We start from the raw sequence: 20,483 nt of genomic DNA, 5'->3' as shown, positions 1-20,483 counted from the left end.
GGAAATAGAGTCATCTGAACCAATCGAAGAGTCAAGGAATGAGGAACAAGGTGCATATATTCTGGAATTCTTCTTGCCAGAAAGTCAGGATTACATACCTCATACAAAGGCCAAGGAGTGCAGAATACTACATTATTTCCTTGGGCCAGTTAGATTCGTCCCACCGCCCCATGACCATAATCATAAGCTTGAATCAAAACTGGGGGTTCAATTCATAAGCTCGAGGTGGAGGCAAAAAGTGATTCGCGTCGTGCCGCGACGTTAAATCAAGCGCTTGTTGGGAGGCAACCCAACTTTATTGCTTTCTTTTTTTTTATTTTTTTATTTTTATTTTTTTTAATTGTATTATTTTTGTAGTGTCAATTTTTTATTTTCTAGGAGCATGGAAAGCAAAAGGTATTGGAAGAATGCAACAGCAAACCAAATGGTTGGAACTAAGTGTGAGGTACCCGCACGAAGGACCAAGCTGGGGAGAAGTCTGAGTACCCCATGAGCTGTACTGCTTCGGTCTTTGGCCTACCAGGGAGTCTCTTTTACCCTTTTTATTAGTTATGGTGTGCATTGGGGACAATGCACAATTTTAAGTGTGGGGTGAGGAGATTGTCTGGGTGACTTTCTATGCTATTCTAGTTGTGTTAGTTTAATTAAATAATAAATTTTTTCTAAAAAAAAAGACTGGACTTTTCCCGACGATGGATCTATTAGACAATTTTCTTGAGGGATTTAAGTCTAAAAAAAAAGATTTTCTTTTGTTAGGTAGTGTAGTAACTCCCCCTTGGTTTTTCTTTGGGCCGCGGTTCTTTTCCAAGGGTTTTATTTGAATCGGGTGTAGTTAGTTTTTTTTTTGGGAGTAGGAGCCATTGTGTTGTGTTTTGAATTGAAGCAATATCTCTTAACTTTGTTATGCCTTGAGAATAGTGAGTACTTTGGTTGTGACGCTTAGGCTCAATTTTTTTAGTCTTGTATAAGTACCTTAAATTGTATGTTCTTAACTTTGCTTAACTGCTTTGACTAGAGTTTCTTGATGAAACCAATCCTGAGTGAGTTATGTGCCATGTGTGTGTAAGGATTTGTTATATTCTGTGCATTGCATTTGATGCCTAGAACTTGCCCCGTGTATTTGCAAAGCGAAATAGTAGTTTTATTCAGTCTAGGAAGTGATATAGGCATTTCTTTGTTGAGCCGGATATGTATATTTTACCCGCCTAATTGTTATGTATCGTAGTTAACCCCTTTGAGCCTGTAATCCTGTTTCTTTGGCAACCACATTACAAGCCTTACCCATTTGTTTGGATGGACTATCTATTTGAACCTTTTAACCTCTCATAAGCACTTGAATTGTGATGATTTATGTAAAAGTTAAAGTGTGGGGTGGTTGGTTTGTCTTTTGAGTGGAACTAATGAAATTAGGAGAAAGGTGCACTGTTTTGAACAAGTAAGAGCCACTTGAATTGAAAAAAAAATATAGTTGTATTGCTGTGAAAAAAAAAGAAAAAGTATTTCTTTAATAAGTGGTGACTCTTGCTGTAATTATGCTTAAAGAAGTATGGGGTAATATACATTGATGTGAAGGTAGAGTTTGATTTGACATAAGTATGGGGTTTGAATGTTAAAGTATATGTATTAAAGTGCTTAGGGAGGTGTAGTCACTCTTTTATCTAAATATATCCTACCCGTCCCGTAGCCTACATTACAACCAAATAAGTCCTAATTGATTCTAGATGAATGAGCTCGATTAGTGGAGTAGTACACTATGGGCAAGCTTATGGTGCATATTTTGTGGCATATGAATGTTATTTCTGAGAGTGAGTGAATTCTTTCTATCTTGAGTTCCTAAGTGTTCTTAAATTTTATTGTGTGGAACTACTCTCTTTTGTTGTGTGAGGGCACTTGATTTATGAAGGAAAGGTAATGTCATTGACCTCTATGTTAGAGTAAGTGGGCGAGTGATAATGCGTGGTACTTGTGAGCCAAATCTTGAGGTTAAGATGTTACGCTTTTGTGCTTAATCTATTTTAAATATTCTTGGCATAATGAATTAGGAGAGTTGTTTAAAAAGGTCGTGTCTATAAAAAAGTGTAGTTTGATTGCTCGAGGACGAGCAATGATTTAAGTGTGGGGTGTTGATGTTAGGCTAGAAACCCGTGTTTTAGCCGTAGTATTACATGCCAATGACTGCATTTTTTACGTGCGTTTGAGTTCAAATGATAGTGAATTGCACTTAGTACGTGTTTTGTGCCTTGCAGGAAGTGATCCTGAGCTCAAAAGTTAATTTAGAGCTAAATTGATCAATTTGGAGCTTTGAAGTCTGAGTAAAAGCCCAATACATTAAGCCGGGATCATGTTCGGGGGTCGTGTACCAAGTCTGGATGTTAAAAGAGGACGAAACAAGTTTACTCTGAGAAAATTGCACTGCTGCACCGCATGGGGCGCCGCAAGGCGCGGCGCAGCAGTGTAAAATGGTGCATGACTTGAAAATATGAAGCTGCAGCTAAAATGCACTACCGCGCCGCATGGTGCGGCGCAGCCTGCGGCGCGGCTGTTCAATTTTTACAGAGCTAAGTCCTAGTTCGCGCAGGAATGGTTTTTTTTTCATCGGGGCCCGACCCTACTTGGTATAAATACATGTAAAAATGCTATTTTGAGAGGTTGGACATACTTTTGACATATCTTAGACCAGGGGAGACACTATTTTAGGGTTAGACAACACCCTTGGAGGCAAGAACACGCTAGGAGCAAGGCGGGGAATTCTTCTACGAGTTTTTCCTTCCTCTTCCTATTTTTCATAGCTAATTTGTTATCTAGGGTTTTGATGGAACCTTTTGTAGGATAAATTCTTGTTATTTTTATATAATTGAGCCGTAGTATTTTCTCTTTTTGTTCAACTACGTATTTGTTGTAGTTAATTGACAGGATCCTCAATTAGATATGCTTATTCAGTGTGCATAACTCGGGAGAGAGTGCATATTTAGGTAGTTGTTGAACAACATCACTCCCAAAGTATAAGAGGGATCTATAATTGCGGGTTTAAAGACGGGATTAGGGATAACGAAGCCTTGGGTGCAATCTAAAGTGAGCTGTAATAAACAAAGTCAGCTAGCGTAACTCGGGAGAGTATGTCTAGTAAATCGTCGTAATTACTCGGGAGAGAATTACAACACACAGAGCGCTCATGATCGGTAGAGAATACTTAGGCGAAATTATAGAAGACATAGCGGGAAGGATTCCGACAATTGGGGAAATCATAACTCTAGACCTCCTTAATCTTTTCTCCAACTTGTAGTATCTTTAGTGTTAATTTATTATTTTAATTTGTTAGTTAGTTAGTTAGTTAAACACAAGAATCTTAATATCTATAAGTTAGGAATTGTTCAAGCTTGTGTTCTTGGTGATAGTGAACAACTGTAGCTAAGCCTTAGTTCTCCGTGGGACTCGACTCCGGACTTTTAGACCGGATTATATTTGCAGCGACCGCTTATCCTTTTTAGGACTAGAGTTGGGCGTGATCACTGTTCTTTCTTCCTGTTTCTTCGTTCAGCCATTTCCTTCTTCCATTCGATTTCCCACTGAGGACAGTTTTGATGATGTGATCAGTCTTACAACATTTGTAGCAGCCGTCGTTGGTCTGTTTTTCAGGAACCCTTGGTTTGTTGTAGGTTGCACCTCTTGAAGAACCCTTTCCCCTCATTAGATACTTCTTGAAATCCCTTGTGATCATAGCCATTTCATCCTCCTCTAGATCAGCACCTTCAGTAATTCTGAGAGCCAGGATCATTTCCTTCTTGGGTGCATCCATCTTCATAGTTTGCCTTCTAAGTTCATAGGCGGTGAGATTTCCAATTAGCTCGTCCAACTTGAGAGTGGCAATGTTCTTTGATTCCTGAATAGCAGTGATTTTGCTTTCCCAAGTGATTGGCAAGACCCTTGTCAAAATTTTCTCAACTTTGTCTTCTTCAAGGATAATCCTTCCAAGAGACTTAAGTTCATTTGTTAGTGTTGTGAACCTTGTATACATCTCTTGGATGGTTTCTCCTTCCTTCACAGTGAAATTCTCATACTGAGAATACAACAGTGTTCCTCTTGATCTCTTCACTTGAGGAGTTCCTTCGTGAGCCACTTGCAAAGTGTCCCAGATTTCCTTGGCAGTGGTACAGCTTTGAACTCTACTGTACTCGTCTGGACCAAGTCCACACACAAGCCATTTCTTGGCCTTAGCATTCTTTTCCCACTTCCTCAAGTCCTCAACATTGTAGTTAGCTCTTGTTTTTGGCACATCTACTCCTTCAGCATTCTTCTTCAAGGTAGCTAGGGGACCGTCAGTGACAATATCCCATAGCTCATAATCCTCTCCAATGATGTGATCTCTCATCCTGTTTTTCCACCAGGAGTAGTACTGGCCATTAAAGAGTGGAGGCCTTACAGTGGATTGTCCTTCCCAGTTCCCAGGTGGTGCACTCATCTTAATCTGTTCCTAAGGTGTTAGCCTCTTCAAGGATAACATGCTCTGATACCAATTGATGTTTTATACTTCAATACCACACAAGAGGGGGGTAATTTGTGCGGTGACCAATTTTTCGCTTAAACTGATTATTGAATGACCTGGTTCTTTTAAGTGTTCTTTAACCTACTATTGCAGAAATAGTAAATGCAAAAAGTAAAGAACACAAGTATTTTACGTGAAAAACACCTGGCTCAAAAGGTGAAAAAACCATGACCTACTTTCCAGTAGGATTTTCCCAAACTCTCCACTAAAATCACTGAGCCAAAAACTGCATTTACAAAAACTCTTTTGTAAACCTAGGACTAACTCTAATCCCGTTGTAGCACACAGCCTCTAATTGTTGCGATAACTTCAAGTTAACTCTAACTTAAAAACTTTGAGTACCTAATACAATTGCTTCTAGATAAAGCTGAAAGGTACATTATGAAACCACCTACTACAATTGAACTAGAATAAAAGACAGACACTTGGAACTGGTTCAAGTAGCTTCAGGTTTGCACACTTGAATCACACACGAACTGCTTGCAAAATTGCCTTGCTATTTTGCTCTCGATTCACGTTTAACTTCTGCTTATGTGCATTACCTGTAAAAAAGAACAACACTGATATTTATAGAGTTAGTAAATAGAGATTGACTAAAGTTCGGATGCTACTCTTTCTTAGTGGAAGAGTTCTAGTTGATCTCAACCTCTAACTCCTTCCCTTTCTTAAACCGTGTTCTCTTTGATTAAGGAGTTCTTCTCCTTATCCAATATGCAACCTTTTAAATCACGATTAGGAGATATTCGCTACTGTCAAGTTAGGTTTATCTCCTTCACGTGCATCTCACATGCTTAAAGTCTATCTGTATCTGTGCTCCACTGGGATGGACCTGGTTCATGTCTGAGTTCCTTTGTCAGTCTTCAAAACTAAACTTTACTTGGGCCAACAAAATTGCAATTTTGTTCATGTTTGGAAAAAAAAGTATAGAAAGCTAAAATGGTAAGTATATATACTTACTAAGTTCCGGCAACTTTTTTCGTGTTAGCCTGTGTGCTTTTGCCTTCAACTATCCTCGCCAAGCCAAAATTTGATATTTTGGCATTCATCTCTTCATCTGATAGGATATTTCTTGTCTTTAGATCTCTGTGAATGATACGTAACCTTGAGTCATGGTGTAATAAAGAAGCCCCCGAGCAATACCCTAGATAAAATCGACTCGTGTCTTCCAATCCAATAACTGGCGAAGAGTATGATCTNATAATTAATCAATTCAATTCGTACAATTATAGAAGGGGAGTCTTGAACCAATGGTAAAGGTGTCTCTGTGTGACCTATGGGTCACGGGTTTGAGCTGTGAAATCAGCCACTTATAGTAGGCTGCCTACATCACACTTCCCTGAGGTGTGATCTTTCCTCGAACCCTGCGTGAACGCGGGATGCTTCGTGCGTTAGGCTGCCTACATCACACCTCCTTGAGGTGCGATCTTTCCTATAACCCTACGTAAACGCGGGATGCTTCGTGAGTAAGGCTGCCCTTAATTCATACAATTATAACCCTTGCATGACCTACAACATAGGAATACGAGGAACTATGCACGATAAAAGAGAACTCAAATTCGATCACGAATCAAGCTATACAAGAATAATTAATTTAAAAAGATTGGGTGTATTTAATCCTAATTCCAAGCATACTAAATTGACTGCCTCTCCTAACGAATTTAACTGTTGGAATCGCTTTATAACTTTAATGGCAACTGACCTAATTAGTTTTTTCCCCTTTGCCCTTTACCTTTTTTTCCTTTTATGCTGAAACTTTGAACTTTTTTTTGTCTTCCAAATTAGTTACTTTTTTCCATTCTAAATTAGTTTACACCAGCAATTTCGTTAGCTTTTGCTTGTTACATCAAATCAAATTCCGTCCCAAAAAAACAAAGAAAGGTTCAAACCTGATATAACGACGTATTTAATTTTTAATATAGATATAGAAATTTTGTGAAATTTAAAACTTGTTTGTAGAAGTTGAAAGCTAAAGTTTTTTCTTATTTCAGGCTAAAATATCACTTAGTGTTTTTAAGAGTAAACCACATACTCTCTAAAAAGAAGCAAACTAAATTAAATAAAGCTTATATATAAAAGATTTATAACTCAATACAGATTTCTGGGAACGTGATGCAATGACAGGATCAATTTATAATGGGGATTGGGCAAAGACTTTGAAAGCAAGTTGCCCCAGGAGAATTTTTCAGTGTCAACTTGTACGGAGGAATTTCCACCCACAAAGTCTCTCCAAAAGTTCCAAAAAAAATTACCTATTTGCAGAAGACGTCTTCTCTTCAAGTTCTTTTGGAATATTTCTACAAGAAAAAAAAGCTCGAGAGGAAAGAACAACCAAAGTTACACCCCAAAGAATATGGAATTAAAATCACGTTAGTATTTGACAAAGAACCTAACGGAATTTAACAAAGCAGTAACCGAATAAAAGTTTTCCAAAATGGTGTCAAAAAAAATGGTAATTAAGACCAATAGTCTGCTTTAATTAAGTGGCAGTTGTTGATTTTGCTTATTAATTTTAATTCTATTTTAGTCGTGTTTTAATCAAAATAGCGGGTAATGAAGGCTCATTTAGTAGACAAGTGAGCGAGCTGCAAGCACTGCCCCTATCAAAATGAGAAGCACAAAGTAACAGCGGTGTTAGGCTCATCCAACGCGTACTTACGGAAGTAGCACGGGAACTTGACCGTCAAGTTTGAATAAAGCTGGCCAAGCTTGTGTCACTCCAATTCACGTTCTTTATACACGTGTATACTGTATACATAATATTTAGCTCAGTAAATATCGGACCCCATATAAGCTGGTCAACAATTAGATGCATTACAAACACTAGTTTTGAACATGATTAGGTGTCTGGATGAAATCCATGAGTTGAGGAAGTTGGAACGATATTACATACAAGTACAAGTGTTGTTTCACCACTTTTCAGCATGCAATGGAAGTATCAGAGCACCCTTATCCAATTCTAGTTTGAATAGATTCTAGGCGAATCCAAGATTTAAACTTTATGGTTCAACATTGAACGTTTTTAGTATTGAATTTTTTGCACATAAAAATTGTTGCTCCGCGTTGATAATTATGGAATTCAATAAAACCGTTGCCTACAGGGCTAAATCGTCCCTGGATTCACCATGTTAAGGGATAACCTAGAGGTACTTTTTAATGTAACTCTAACTCTCATTTGAAAACAATGTTAACATTTGAAAACCACCTTAAAAGGGATAAGTAAAATTGATTATGGATTGGTGGGAAAGAATTATTGCTTTCTTTACGAAATGATAGCATCTGAAAAAATTTCTATTTACAGCCAATCGAATTCTTCGCCTTACCAATAATGGCAAAGCTTCGAAAGCAAGTTGACCAAAGAAGAATTTTTAAGTGTCAACTTGTAGAGAGAAATTTGCCACCTTCAAAGTCTTTTCAACTAGAACATATGAAGTATTTTACTTGAATGGGGTATTATCACTTTTGGCTTGCGTCAGAAACTATTTACATCTGGTAGCCGAAAAAATGTATAACTTTGGTATATCACATACAGAAGTATATATATACAAAAAATATACAAATTTATATATTTTTTTGGCTATTATTTTTACAGCGGCAAATACGGTTCCTTTTTCACTTGAATAGGCCTATTATCCATTGGAAACTCTAAAATGCAGAGCACGTCTTCTTCAAGGTTGCAGCATTATTATTTGATTTCAATAAGGGAAATAATAAGTAATTGAGACCTATATACTTTTTATGTATAATGGACAAGATGTCGATCTTTTTTAATGCTCCAACAAGATACAAAAATACTCATTCTATCACAAATTGTAATCATAATTTTTCAAGAATTAGATTTTAGCAACAAGTTTTTTAGGTCTCTGCAATTTTTTCCCGTATCAAGTTTACTATGGCAGCATTTCCCTGTTACTAAAATCCATAAAAAAATGATGGCTTTCCAATTTGAAAAAAATCTAACTTGAACTTCTCATTTACCATTAACGACACTTTTGTGTCACACATGTATGGCATGGTTCAAGATCACAAGTTTTGAAAATATCTTTCTTTCTTCAAAGTTAATGTCTAGTAAACTATGTCACATAAATTGAAACCAGAGGGAGTATTAAAGGTGTTGAATTCAAAAAGAAATGTTTCGGAAACAACCTCTCTACTCCTTCGTGAGGTAGGGGTAAGCGTCCTGGCGTACACTCCTAACCCTCCCCAAACCCACTTTGTGGAATTTTACTGGTTGTCATTGTCATTGTTTGTTTTGTTGTTGTTGTTGTTGTTGAAATTCAAAAGAAATGTCAACATGCAAGAAATGTTGAACTTGCAAATATAAACATATTTCATATTGATTTCCATAATATATATTGCCCCTCTTCTAAGTAGTCTAGCTATGATGAGGGCAAAGAGCTATATCACTTCTAAATATAGTACTAGCTAGCTAGCCTGCAGGCCTGAAGTACTAAACATGGCTTTCCTTTGCCTAATTCTTCTTCTACCTTTGTCAGCTATGTCAATAGAGAGCACCATCATCACCAACCACACTAAACCTGGCTGCCAACCGAAATGCGGAAACATGACTGTTCCCTACCCATTTGGGATCGGTATAGGTGCCGGTTGCTCTATAAACCGTAAATTTGACATCAGGTGTGATACCTCATCCGATCCTCCGATTGCCTATCTCAACACTGGAAATATTGAGGTCCTCGACATATCAACTAGCCAAATACGAGTCAAAAACACCTTCACAGGCAGCTGCTATGAACAAAATGGCGAACTAGCTAGCCAAAAAACTATGAGAATCGACACAGGAGTCCCGTTTTTCACTTTATCTGATAAAGATAACAGGTTGACTCTCGTAGGCTGTGATGATTTGGCTTTAGCTTCTGGTCTTTCGTTGTATGAAGGGCGTGATTTTAACATTGGATGTATAACTTCGTGTTCAAGAAGTGTGGATGCGAGCAATGGGACTTGTTCCGGGATTGGTTGCTGTCAAGCAGCCATCCCTAAGGGATTGATGACCTTTTGGGGGACGGTGACTAGCATGCTTAACCATACTAAGGTCTGGTCCTTTAACCCTTGTGGCTATGCCTTCCTTGGTGAGCACGAAAAGTTTACGTTTCGGGGTGCATCAGATTTAACAGACCCGAATTTCGTAAGCAGAATAGTGAAAGATGTACCTATTGTGATTGACTGGGCAATTGGGAATCAAAGTTGCAGTGAGGTTAAAAACTCCACTGCATATTCATGTAAGGAACATAGTCTGTGCATTGATTCTGAAAGTGGGCGAGGAGGTTATCGCTGCATTTGTGAGGAAGGATATGACGGTAATCCTTACCTTACTCCTGGCTGCCAAGGTTTGTGCTCTAGCCTAATCTATACATGCACATATGTTCACTTTAACTTTGGATTGTTACAGTTGGCAGGATGTTTCGTAAGTCTGGATTTTTTGGAATAAATCGCTTTAACCATAGATCTCGAGTTTAAGTTCTACAGATGACGAATACAGATTCGTCGAGCCATTGGATTTTCGAGCAAGAAAAACTCTAGTTTCTCACAGTTTAAGCAAATCTAGACGTTGCAACTTGCATAAGCATCAACTGCCTATTCGTGAATTCACGTTAGCGGCAATATGCGAAGTAAATAAATAAATAGAAAACAGCAGTTGTGAACTCCCTCAACCCCACCCCATTCCCCAAACAAGGGGTAAATTTTCCTTTCCAATGCACTAATTTGAGTATTCCTCTAACAGATAACGATGAGTGCACAAAGAATCCTTGTGATGGAATTTGCAAAAACACTGCTGGAGGGTTTCAGTGTTCCTGTCCGAAGGGATACTTTGGTGACGGCCAGAAGGGACGTGGTTGCCAGAAGGAACGTGATCTCCCCGTCTTGAAGTTATCTCTTGGTATGTAAACACAATACTATGAATAAAGTTTCAATTGAGCAATTTAGCAGGTGAATAAATTCTATGAAACCTTAGATATAAAACTAAACATTGGATAATAATATGGTTATAATAATAGATCCAACCTCAAAATAATTAGTTACGAAATCCAAATTTTGGTAGTTTTAGTCGTAGTCAACGCAGAGGCGGAGCAAGGTTTTGAAACTTATAGGTTCAGGATTCTAAATCATTAAAGTTTCTGAGTTCCAAATTAATAATCTGTACATATTCAATGAATTTCCAAAAACAAAAGTTCAATTTTATTCTTTGGTTTTGGGCAAAAATACCCCTCACCAATCTCATGTAGTACATGCCATTATGCAAGCATGGGACACTATCATCAGCGCATTCCTTCTGTGTTTTCACTATAGGGGAAAAATTGTAATGGCTCAATACATTCAAAAAGGGGTATGCATGGTTTGTGTGGGTTGGGGTACCAGGGCGGGGATAATTTTGGATTTAGAGAAGATCCTCCTTTGTTCAACTACTTGGGTAACCTGCAATGACAGTGTAAATTTTCTTTTCCTTGCGCTACCAATATAATTTAATATGACGTAACAAGTTTTAAGGCCGAATAAGTAAACAGGTAAGTATAAGTTATACAAGAATTGGTCAACGGGTTAATTATCCCAATGTTTGTCTTAATATATATATTCTACTCTATTCAAATGCAGGTTTAGGTCTAGGATTATTGTCACTACTGGTTAGTTTCAGTTGGATATACTTCGGTATAAAAAGGAGAAAAATCTTAAAATTACGGGAGAAGTTCTTCAAGCAAAATGGTGGTATGCTATTAAAGCAGCAGACATCGTCGAATTTAAATAAGGTGTTTACCATTGAAGAGCTTAAAAAAGCCACCAACAATTTTGCTAAAGATCGCATCCTTGGAGTAGGTGGAAATGGCATAGTATACAAAGGGATTCTACCAGATCAACGCATAGTTGCAATCAAGAAGTCTAAACAGCTTGAGCAAAACCAAATAGAAGAGTTTATAAATGAGGTTGTAATACTCACTCAAATTAACCACCGAAATGTTGTGAAACTATTGGGTTGTTGCTTAGAGACTGAAGTGCCTTTGTTGGTCTATGAATACATATCTCATGGTACCCTTCACTACCATATACATACCAATGGAGGAATGCCTTGGCTTTCTTGGCAAAATCGGTTAAGAATAGCTGTTGAATCTGCTGATGCCTTTAGTTATCTCCACTATGCAGCTTCTACACCTATCCTACATAGAGACATCAAGTCAGCAAATATACTACTAGATGACTACTACACAGCAAAGATCGCTGACTTTGGGGCTTCGAGGCTAAGACCTTTCGACCAGGCTGATATGAGTTCACTCATACCAGGAACATTGGGTTATCTAGACCCTGAAGGCATACAAATGGGATTATCAGACAAGAGTGATGTCTACAGTTTTGGTGTAGTTCTCGCTGAGTTATTAACGGGAAGAGAAGCCATTGATCTAACTCTACCCAATAAAGAAAAGAGCTTAGCTGCGTATTTCAAAGTTTCTGTGAAGGAGAATCGCTTGTTTCAGATTCTCCATAATAAGGTCTTAAAAGAAGGCTCTTTGGAGCAGCTTAATGCCATTGGTGAGCTTGTGGTTAGATGTCTTAACACAAAAGGAGAAGAAAGACCTACTATGAAAGAAGTGGCAACTGAATTGGAAGGATTTACTAAATATAGTAGTCGTACATGGGCTCATCACGATCAAGAAAACAATCAACTACAAATGGGAGAAATGATCAGTGAACAGGAGGACCTTTATAGTGTACTAATGTACACTTCCACCAATTATGATACATCATCAAGTGATCAACAAAGCACCGAAATTAGCACGAAACGTGAAGAAAACCCCCTCTTTAATGACTAATTATTGAAATTTCATAAATTAGTGTATCTGCATCTTCATATGATCATTCATTCATTGCTAATTAAAACCCCAACAATTTAATAGGATATTTGTGTTTTTATGTGATCAACTTCCATAATTTATTTATTGCTTAATTACTATGATACACTACTGGTCGCTACATGAGTATTTATGTATATGTAGGGTCGAATTTTAGTTTTCTTTAATTGGCCCTAATCGCTTTCAAAAACCCCATTAATGAAAGCAATGGTTGCTTGCCTCACATTGTTCCTTCCTCTCATTCCATGTGGTGTCAAAATATCAAAAAGCAGAATACATCGACCCCCCACCCCCCACCCCCACCCCCAAAAAAAAAAAAAAAAAAAACTATGCCAAAAAATCTTATTTAGAGCACCTAAATTTGGGGTGGAAAAAGACAAATCAAAAAAGAAAACAGCAATAAAGAAAAAGAACTCCACCGACATAGGAGTTCACACACTCCTGATCAAAGTCTTGAGAAGGAGTGGTGCATGAGTGGTGCAAACTGCAAAGCAGTAGAGAAAGATGGTGCTGGAGACGGAGAAGGAAAAATGTAGGTGAGAGGCGGGGATCCTCCATAACGGGAACAGAAAGTGGTGCATTTGAGAAGATTTTCACCGGTTGGAACGCATGGTAATGATTTCCCAGCGATAGAAGAAGAATGGCCAAAAAATCATGGTTAACTTTAGAAAAAGGGAGACAATGGCCAGAAAATTCTGGCAAAACTTCCATATTTTCCTGTGGAAGTCTTTGCTGTAAACGCTCAATTTAAATTAGAAAATGCACGCTCTGTCATCTAAGCATTGAGGGTTCATTATAACATATCTGACAACTTGAGATGTTCCCCAACTACAACCAGGTGTCTAAATGAAAATTATTGGATAATTCACGGGTAGAGGCAACGAGTGTGAACAATACAAGCTCCTAATAACATCAATTAGTTGATTAATACAAAATTAAAGTATAAAGTAAAGGTTCCAGCATGCAGAAAAGACCTCACCGTTTAAGAAATAACCATAAAAACGAAGGAACCCACTATTTAATTTTTTATTTCTCTAATTTACTATGCTTTTCATACCTAGGAGGATGTGTGATGAGACTTCTAATTCACTACAACAAAACAGGCCAGCTGAGCTCGTTTTCAAAGTATATAGCGGCGGTTGAAACCGCTACCTTATGCACCGCCACAAACAGCAATTAACTTTCGGATTGTTGAGATTAGGAAAGGAGTCGAACAAGATCAAACAAGAAAAATGAATTCCGTAGAAATTCAGAGAAGCAAAGATTTAGACTAAAGTAAAAAAGAAAAATTTCAGAGAAAATTAACCTGATGGCCGACGGTCGTTGGGAGATAAGGGATTAGTCAGGAATGCAACTTGTCCACCGGTAACAAACAACAAATGCAAATCTGTTGAAGAGAAAACAAACATAAGCAACTGATGCAATTTTGGAAATCCCCAATTTTTAAACCTAGGTCAAAATCTTATTCGTCACAAATTCTACGAATTATCTATGATTTGAGACATGAAATCACCTCGAATCGATTCAAATACTGGAGAATGGATCATTCGAATCCCCAAATTCCTCTACTTTGAATCGATAGGAGTTTCAGCTTCGGATCGATGAGAGTTCCCTCTCTTTCTTTGAGTTTCCTCTTCCCAAAAATAATTGAATTTCCCTCCATTTTTCATTTCCCTATTTTCTTTTTCCAAGAAAAATTAAAAAGACTAGGCATACAACTCAAGGGCCTAAATGATTTTTAATTGAAATGAGTGTATATTTGTGTTAATTCAAGTTTTACTTTAATATCTTCTCTAAATATTAAACTTTGGCTTAACTTTTTCTTAAGCGAATATTCGAATTTTTTTTGTAAGAAATATAATATTGTATACAGTTTTCAATCATGTTAATCTAATTTTTATTAACTATTTTTATCTAAACAGTTTTTTAGAGAAGTACATCTGGAGATAAGTAATTTGTATTTGAAAATTCATTTGAAAATTGCTATTTTTAATATTTGAAAAAAATATTGTATTTGATCAATCTTTCACAAAGAGCCTTTGAGTGTCAAATTATAAAGAAGACAGTATTAAGGTCCACTTTGCTATTAGTATGACAAATATTGTCATTTGTTTCCCGCCTTCTTTTGTATTATTAGATTATTATCTAAAAGAACACAATAAGATCAAATACTGTAGAGAGTTAACTATGTAAGATGCATATTAGAAGTAGTAAGATATTTGGGAGTTTCGTACTGTTCTTTACATGACTTTGAATTGACCTTTTGTACCGAGGACGATCTATGAGATGGTTCCCGTGCCAGAAATTATTTATATTTGTTAGTCGAAAATATGTATATATAGAACTTGTATAGTTTTTGTATGTAACATACAGAATGTATATATATACAAAAGAAAATATAAATTTTATATATTTTTTCGGTTATTATTTTTACAACGACTATACGGTATCATTTTTCTTTTTCTTTTTTACCTAGTAATTTACTATATTAAGTGATGAAATGTACAAAAAGGGTAAAAGAATAACGAAAGTAAAAGAAAAAAAAGATTAACAGACAATGACAAGAAAGTTAATGCCGAGAAAATGCCATGCAGCCAGAATTTTCTACGTTGTTTACCGACCAATAGAAAATTTTGCCCCATTTGACTCAAAAAGCATCTTAAATCCCTTTAGCCGATCATCATTCTCTTATTTGTAATTGTTACAATTGAATTCATATATGTGATTTATAAACACGTAAATTAAAATAAAATGATCTGATTAGCGGAACTATAAATAAAAAATAGCATTATAAAAGATATTTAAAGAATGAAACAAGCTTTGAATTTCAAATGAAGTCCATTGGGGTGAAGTTAAAAACGAAGCACAGATAAATATTTTTGTATAGAACTATAAAAATGAAAGAAGGAAAGTTTGTTCTTGAGGATTCTTCTGGATCGTGACCTTACAATGAGTACAAATATCTCTATTTATAGCTAAATTTGAGAGGCAAAATCCTCAAATCTCGCCCTCTTTAAGATAAATAAAACCCCCGTGCCTCGTAATGACTATGTAACGTTGAGAATAACTATTGTGATCTTCTGTGACGGTTGCCCCTTTAATTTAATTTCTTTTCAGCCGGTGTCTTGTCTCTAAATTTATTCCTCCGGCCTTGCGTCCCCAGAACTGTTAGATATGAAACCGGTCATACGACCTTATCCGTTATTACCTGACTGCTGACACACCTCTATTTTATTGTCACTGCCACATATGAGGAGTTCATCTGTACTCTAAATTTTACCCAATATATACTTTAAGTTTCTTGAGCTTATGATCTAGCCAGTGACAAATTCAAATATTTTGTTGAATGTACGGTTTCTGTCTCGAATTATTATAGGGAAATTACCAGCTATGTCCATTTATAAGTAGCTCATTACAAAAATTGGCCAATTAATAAAATATTACTAATATTAGCCAAATTAGCCAATTAGCTATTTGTAGCAAAAAATATCAAATTTTTGCTTTGTTTTGAGTGGGTGTTATTATAATAGATTGGGCACAACTTAAGGAGCTTGAATCTCAGTTTTGGGATGATTTGGTGAAGTTTTGAAGTTGGTTTGAATTGAAATTTCGAAGTAAACCTAAACATGAAAAAAAAAATGATATGTGTATCACACTGTGTATCATTTGTGTATCACATATGTATCATATTTGTATCAATTGTGTATGACATGTATATCCATGTATACCTGTGTGTGTGATACATGCGTGATACATGTTTGATACATGTGTCGCAGAAGACTTTTTTGAACTCGATTTAATTACGTTTTTTGATACAAAACCAGTCCAAATCACCTCCAATCTTCCTCAAATTTTGTATATTGACTTATCTATATATTTTCAATGAAATTCAACTATACCCATCGAAAAAGTTCCTTTTTTGTTTAGATTTTTGGAATATTGTATAGATTTCTGTATTTCATCACCTTATTTGCTACCCCGTCCATGAAATTTCCTTTCCGTCTTGTGTCTAATGTTGCTAATCACGCTTAAAAATATGGAAGGTGATTTTTGCATGTGATTCTTTGAGAGAAAGAACCCTATTATTTGGTTTTTCAATTTTTGTTGGCTAGTTTTGGTAAGTCTATGACTAATGGCTAGAGGTTGGTAAGTTGAGATTTATTTGGGACATTTGTGTAAGTTTCCCATTATTATATACGTAAAACAAATACTATAAATTAAACTAGATGTATATTTCAGAATTCACTCTTCCAATAAATAAATTGGTTCAATAAATAAATAAATAAAGTGAGGAGGGCTAAGTCAATTCAAACTTCTTCTTAGCTACGGAGGAAAGTAAATAAACAATAAATTGGTTCAGTTAACTAATTTTTTAATAGCGAGGAGGGATAAGTCAATTTAAAGTTCCTCTTAGGCATCGTCGTAGAAAAGTAAATATCCCTATAACAATAAGTTGGTAAAGTAAACTGATTTTTCTAATTGACTAATCAATCTTTCACTTTTTCAGCTCTTTGGTTGTCGAAGAAAATCGCTGCCGTAAATGCTGACCTTCCCTAAAATAATTATTTCAATGTTTAGGTAATGCATGCAGCTAATTGGCATTTGTTGTTATCTGATTACCAATCAAGGGCGGACCTAGCTTATAATTTATGAGTTCACACAAACTCAATAATATGGCCCTATATTTATATTAAGAACTCAGTTATTATGTATTTTAACATGAAATTGTTATAGGAATTCATAAATTTATCTGAATTTTTTATTTGGTAAAAAGTACATCAATTCACTAAAATTAGCCGATCAGAACAAGCGAGATTTAGTATGCAGTCTCTTAGAATTGAAGGTTCCAGTGCGAATGCACAGAGTACAAAAACAACAAATCTAATGTAAAGGGCGAGGAGAGTAGCGTGTATGCAGTCTTTGTCACACCTCCTTTTTCCCGAGGAAATAGGGAATTTTTCCAATTAAAATGACATTAATCGAAATAGGCTTTCTTCTTTCTCTTCTTCTTTTCTTTTTTGTATCGGAATAAATGAGATTATTTATTTAATTCAGAGTCGCCACTTGGAATAATTTATGGTGTCTCAAGTCATCGGTTTATGTTAAATCCCAAATCGAAAAAATTTGACTCTGTTTTAAAGTCTGCGAACACAGAAGACCGGGTAAGGAACTCTGTTAACCCGGGAGAATGTGTTAGGCATTCCCGGGTTCCGTGGGTTTAGCACTGTCGCTTTAATCATACCTGGCTTAGTTAATTGTTTAATTAGTATTTTAGAACCTATGTGCATTTACCGCTTTTAGTTATGGCGTTATGAAATTAATCTTTGAAATGGTTTACATGTGTGTCAATCTGTTTATTTTTTGCGTGCTAAAATCATGTACGCGTATGTGTACACAATTAATCACGCTTTATTACTTTAAAATTATTTTATCAAAGTCGCGCGGATGCGTACTTTGATTTATTTGTGAAAGATCATAATTATGTCACGCGAACGTGTACACAATTAGTGCCTAAAGCAACTTAAGAAGATTCAATAGCTATTTGTTCTAAACTAATTTTGTAATTAATGTAAGACTAAAGTTATGGAAGATTATTGGAGCTATTTAAATAACTAGTATCTATAAACGTGCGTTGCACGTTAATAATGGCACATGATGGTTTAAATATTTATTTATATGAACGAACAATAAAATTTAAATAATGAGAGAAATTTTATATATATAATACTACAACAATCATCTAAATGCCGAAAAATATTGTTGCATTAGCATAATACGTGAATTCAAAATAAAAGGACATCAACAAAACTTACACAAATGATCAATTTTAGTCATGTTAGGTAGATAATTGTATTATAGTTTAAAGGTATCTAAGGTGATGGTATCTTACCGAACACCTCTTTATATAAGGTGTTTTTTTGTATCAGAACCAAATCATCGTTATTGGATGCTCTTCTTCGTTTCCGACACGAAGCAAGAAGTCACTGAATGTTGGATTTGTTCTTACTTTTATATTTCTTGTCATTTGAATATTTTTTATTTGACGTCATAAGTATAATTTTGGCAAGCTAGCTTTTACAATTTCTTGGGCAATTTTGGAACTACTGATCGTACTTGACAGAAATCACCTCCCAAACTATTACTTTTCCACCAAACGGTTCACCGATATCCAATAATTTATTTTTTGTTGATTTAGATTCTTAATATTAATTCATCTCATGTTTGAATATTTAACCGTAATCATAATTTTATCCACCAAAAAATTTATTTTCAAAGAGTAAAAAGATGGATCTGGTATTCCACTTTTAGATCTTTATGTTTTCAGAGTCATTAGTGGTATTGGCTTTTATCAACTTTTTTCTTTCATTGCTCGCACATTTATGTTCTTAAAAATTTTCTTAGTTTTTTATGGGTTTTAATTGTCTTAGCTTTATGTTTTGATGATTTAACAAACTTACTGTCAAAGAACCAGATAGGGAACCTAATACACTTGGTATACATTGCTAATCAACGGACTCCAGCTAATGTGAACTGCTGCAACCTTAGAAGATAGAGAACCAACACAGGGACCTGATCCCCTGTGTTTCCCTGACAGCAGTACGAAAGTCAACTGTGTACAGCTGTAAAGTGACTGCCACAGAAATAGTGCACACAGTGCAGCACAGTTCTGCAGTCACTTGTCTTTTGACCAACCAAGTGCTTACATCATTCAAGTGATGTCATCAAATGTGTATTAACAAGAGTATTACAACAAAACATCACCTGAACACTTGAGAATTTACCTCAAGCATTCAAGCCTTCTCAGATTCGTGCATTCAATTCTCAAGTGCCTCAAGAACAAAGTTTAACGTTACTATGGACCAGTTCCTAAATCTAGTATTTTATTGTCCTTAGTTGAGTTGTAACTTTGTAATTGTTCTTCATTGTAATTCCTAATTTGCTTAGCTAGAAGCGTTGCTTAGGAAACCCTTTGTAAAACCATAAACCCTTTGTGTTTGTGTCGTGACTAGAGTTAGTCATGAGTTGAAGTCTTTGTAATAGGTGTATTGCAAAGTGACTTGTAATAGGTGTATTACGAGTTAGTGAGGGATTAAGAGTTTAATTCCTAGATTGTATAGGTTGTAATCTAAAAGTTGCTCATAGTGAAGTTGAAATCCTAGCTGTATAGGTCGTGGTTTTTTATACCCTTGAGCAAGGATTTTTTCACGTAAAACTCCCTGTCTTATTTACTTACTGTTTTATTAGTATTCTCAGTGGAAACTCATAGAGGACCTGGTACTCTATAGTTTGGTGGACTCATATAAACTATCAGTTTTCTTTAATAATTGGGTATAATTTTCTATATTACACGAAAAATTAATAATAAAAAAAATATTATTTGAGTAAAAAAATAGTTTAAATATAATATAATTAATATATTATCATGGGAATCTTTTGCTCAATTTTAATGCTTTATGCAGTCCGTTTAGCATTACTTTTTTGTATTGAATATTATAGAGTGGTAAAGTATTACCAATATGGAGGATTCTTATGAAATTGATTTTGTTAAACCTTCTTGCATGTTTTTAATAAGAATTCAATAGACAATATTGTATTAATTTTAAAATGTTAAATATTAAAAAAATTAACATAGAAGTTATTGTAGTCCAAAAAAATTAGTTAATACAGCTATGTCCTTTCCCTATGAGCTCTTCTGTTTAATATTTTAGGGCTATTTTAGTTTATTAATATTATATTCGTGCTTTTATAATAAATATAGGCTCTCTTGTTTCTAAATGGATTTGCAGAGTATAATACGTTTTTATATTAAATTAGTAATAGGAATTTTTTAAGAAGTATATCCTAAAAACAATAGGATTACATGGCTAAAAATATGCCCATATCCCGAAAGTTATTATACTAATAGAAAATCTAACATGTTCCTAAAGGTATTAGGTTTACATGCTAACATGTAGTATTATATATCTATATGCCCGAAAATAATTATACTAATAGGATTACTAAAGGTAATCATGTAGGATTCCTAACATGTAATATTATGTCCTAAAACTAATAGGATTACAAGGCTAATGTCTATAATTCTGACT

General features: G+C 35.5%; 1 protein-coding gene and 1 long non-coding RNA gene across 3 annotated transcripts; one reads left to right on the top strand and one right to left on the bottom strand.

Moving 5' to 3' along the window:
- The first annotated feature begins 8,902 nt into the window (after positions 1-8,902).
- On the top strand, positions 8,903-12,502 carry LOC109214326 (wall-associated receptor kinase 1-like). The gene is made up of 3 exons (XM_019378240.1): positions 8,903-9,885; positions 10,281-10,436; positions 11,150-12,502. The coding sequence occupies exons 1-3, from the start codon at positions 8,997-8,999 to the stop codon at positions 12,355-12,357; spliced, it is 2,253 nt and encodes a 750-aa protein (XP_019233785.1). The 5' UTR covers positions 8,903-8,996; the 3' UTR covers positions 12,358-12,502.
- On the bottom strand, positions 11,618-14,125 carry LOC109214327. 2 transcript variants are annotated; one of them, XR_002066157.1, is made up of 3 exons: positions 13,910-14,124; positions 13,703-13,783; positions 11,618-11,701 (listed from the first exon to the last, which is right to left on the bottom strand). It is a non-coding gene; the product is annotated as an uncharacterized LOC109214327 (long non-coding RNA). The 2 variants fall into 2 exon arrangements; XR_002066156.1 differs by having other exon boundaries at positions 11,623-11,706; positions 13,910-14,125.
- Between the last annotated feature and the right edge of the window lie 6,358 nt (positions 14,126-20,483).

The sequence above is a fragment of the Nicotiana attenuata genome, unplaced genomic scaffold (assembly GCF_001879085.1).
Source record: "Nicotiana attenuata strain UT unplaced genomic scaffold, NIATTr2, whole genome shotgun sequence".
NCBI lineage: Eukaryota > Viridiplantae > Streptophyta > Magnoliopsida > Solanales > Solanaceae > Nicotiana > Nicotiana attenuata.
The sequence above is the reverse complement of the archived record's forward strand: the minus strand, read 5'-3'. Positions and strand labels throughout refer to the sequence as shown.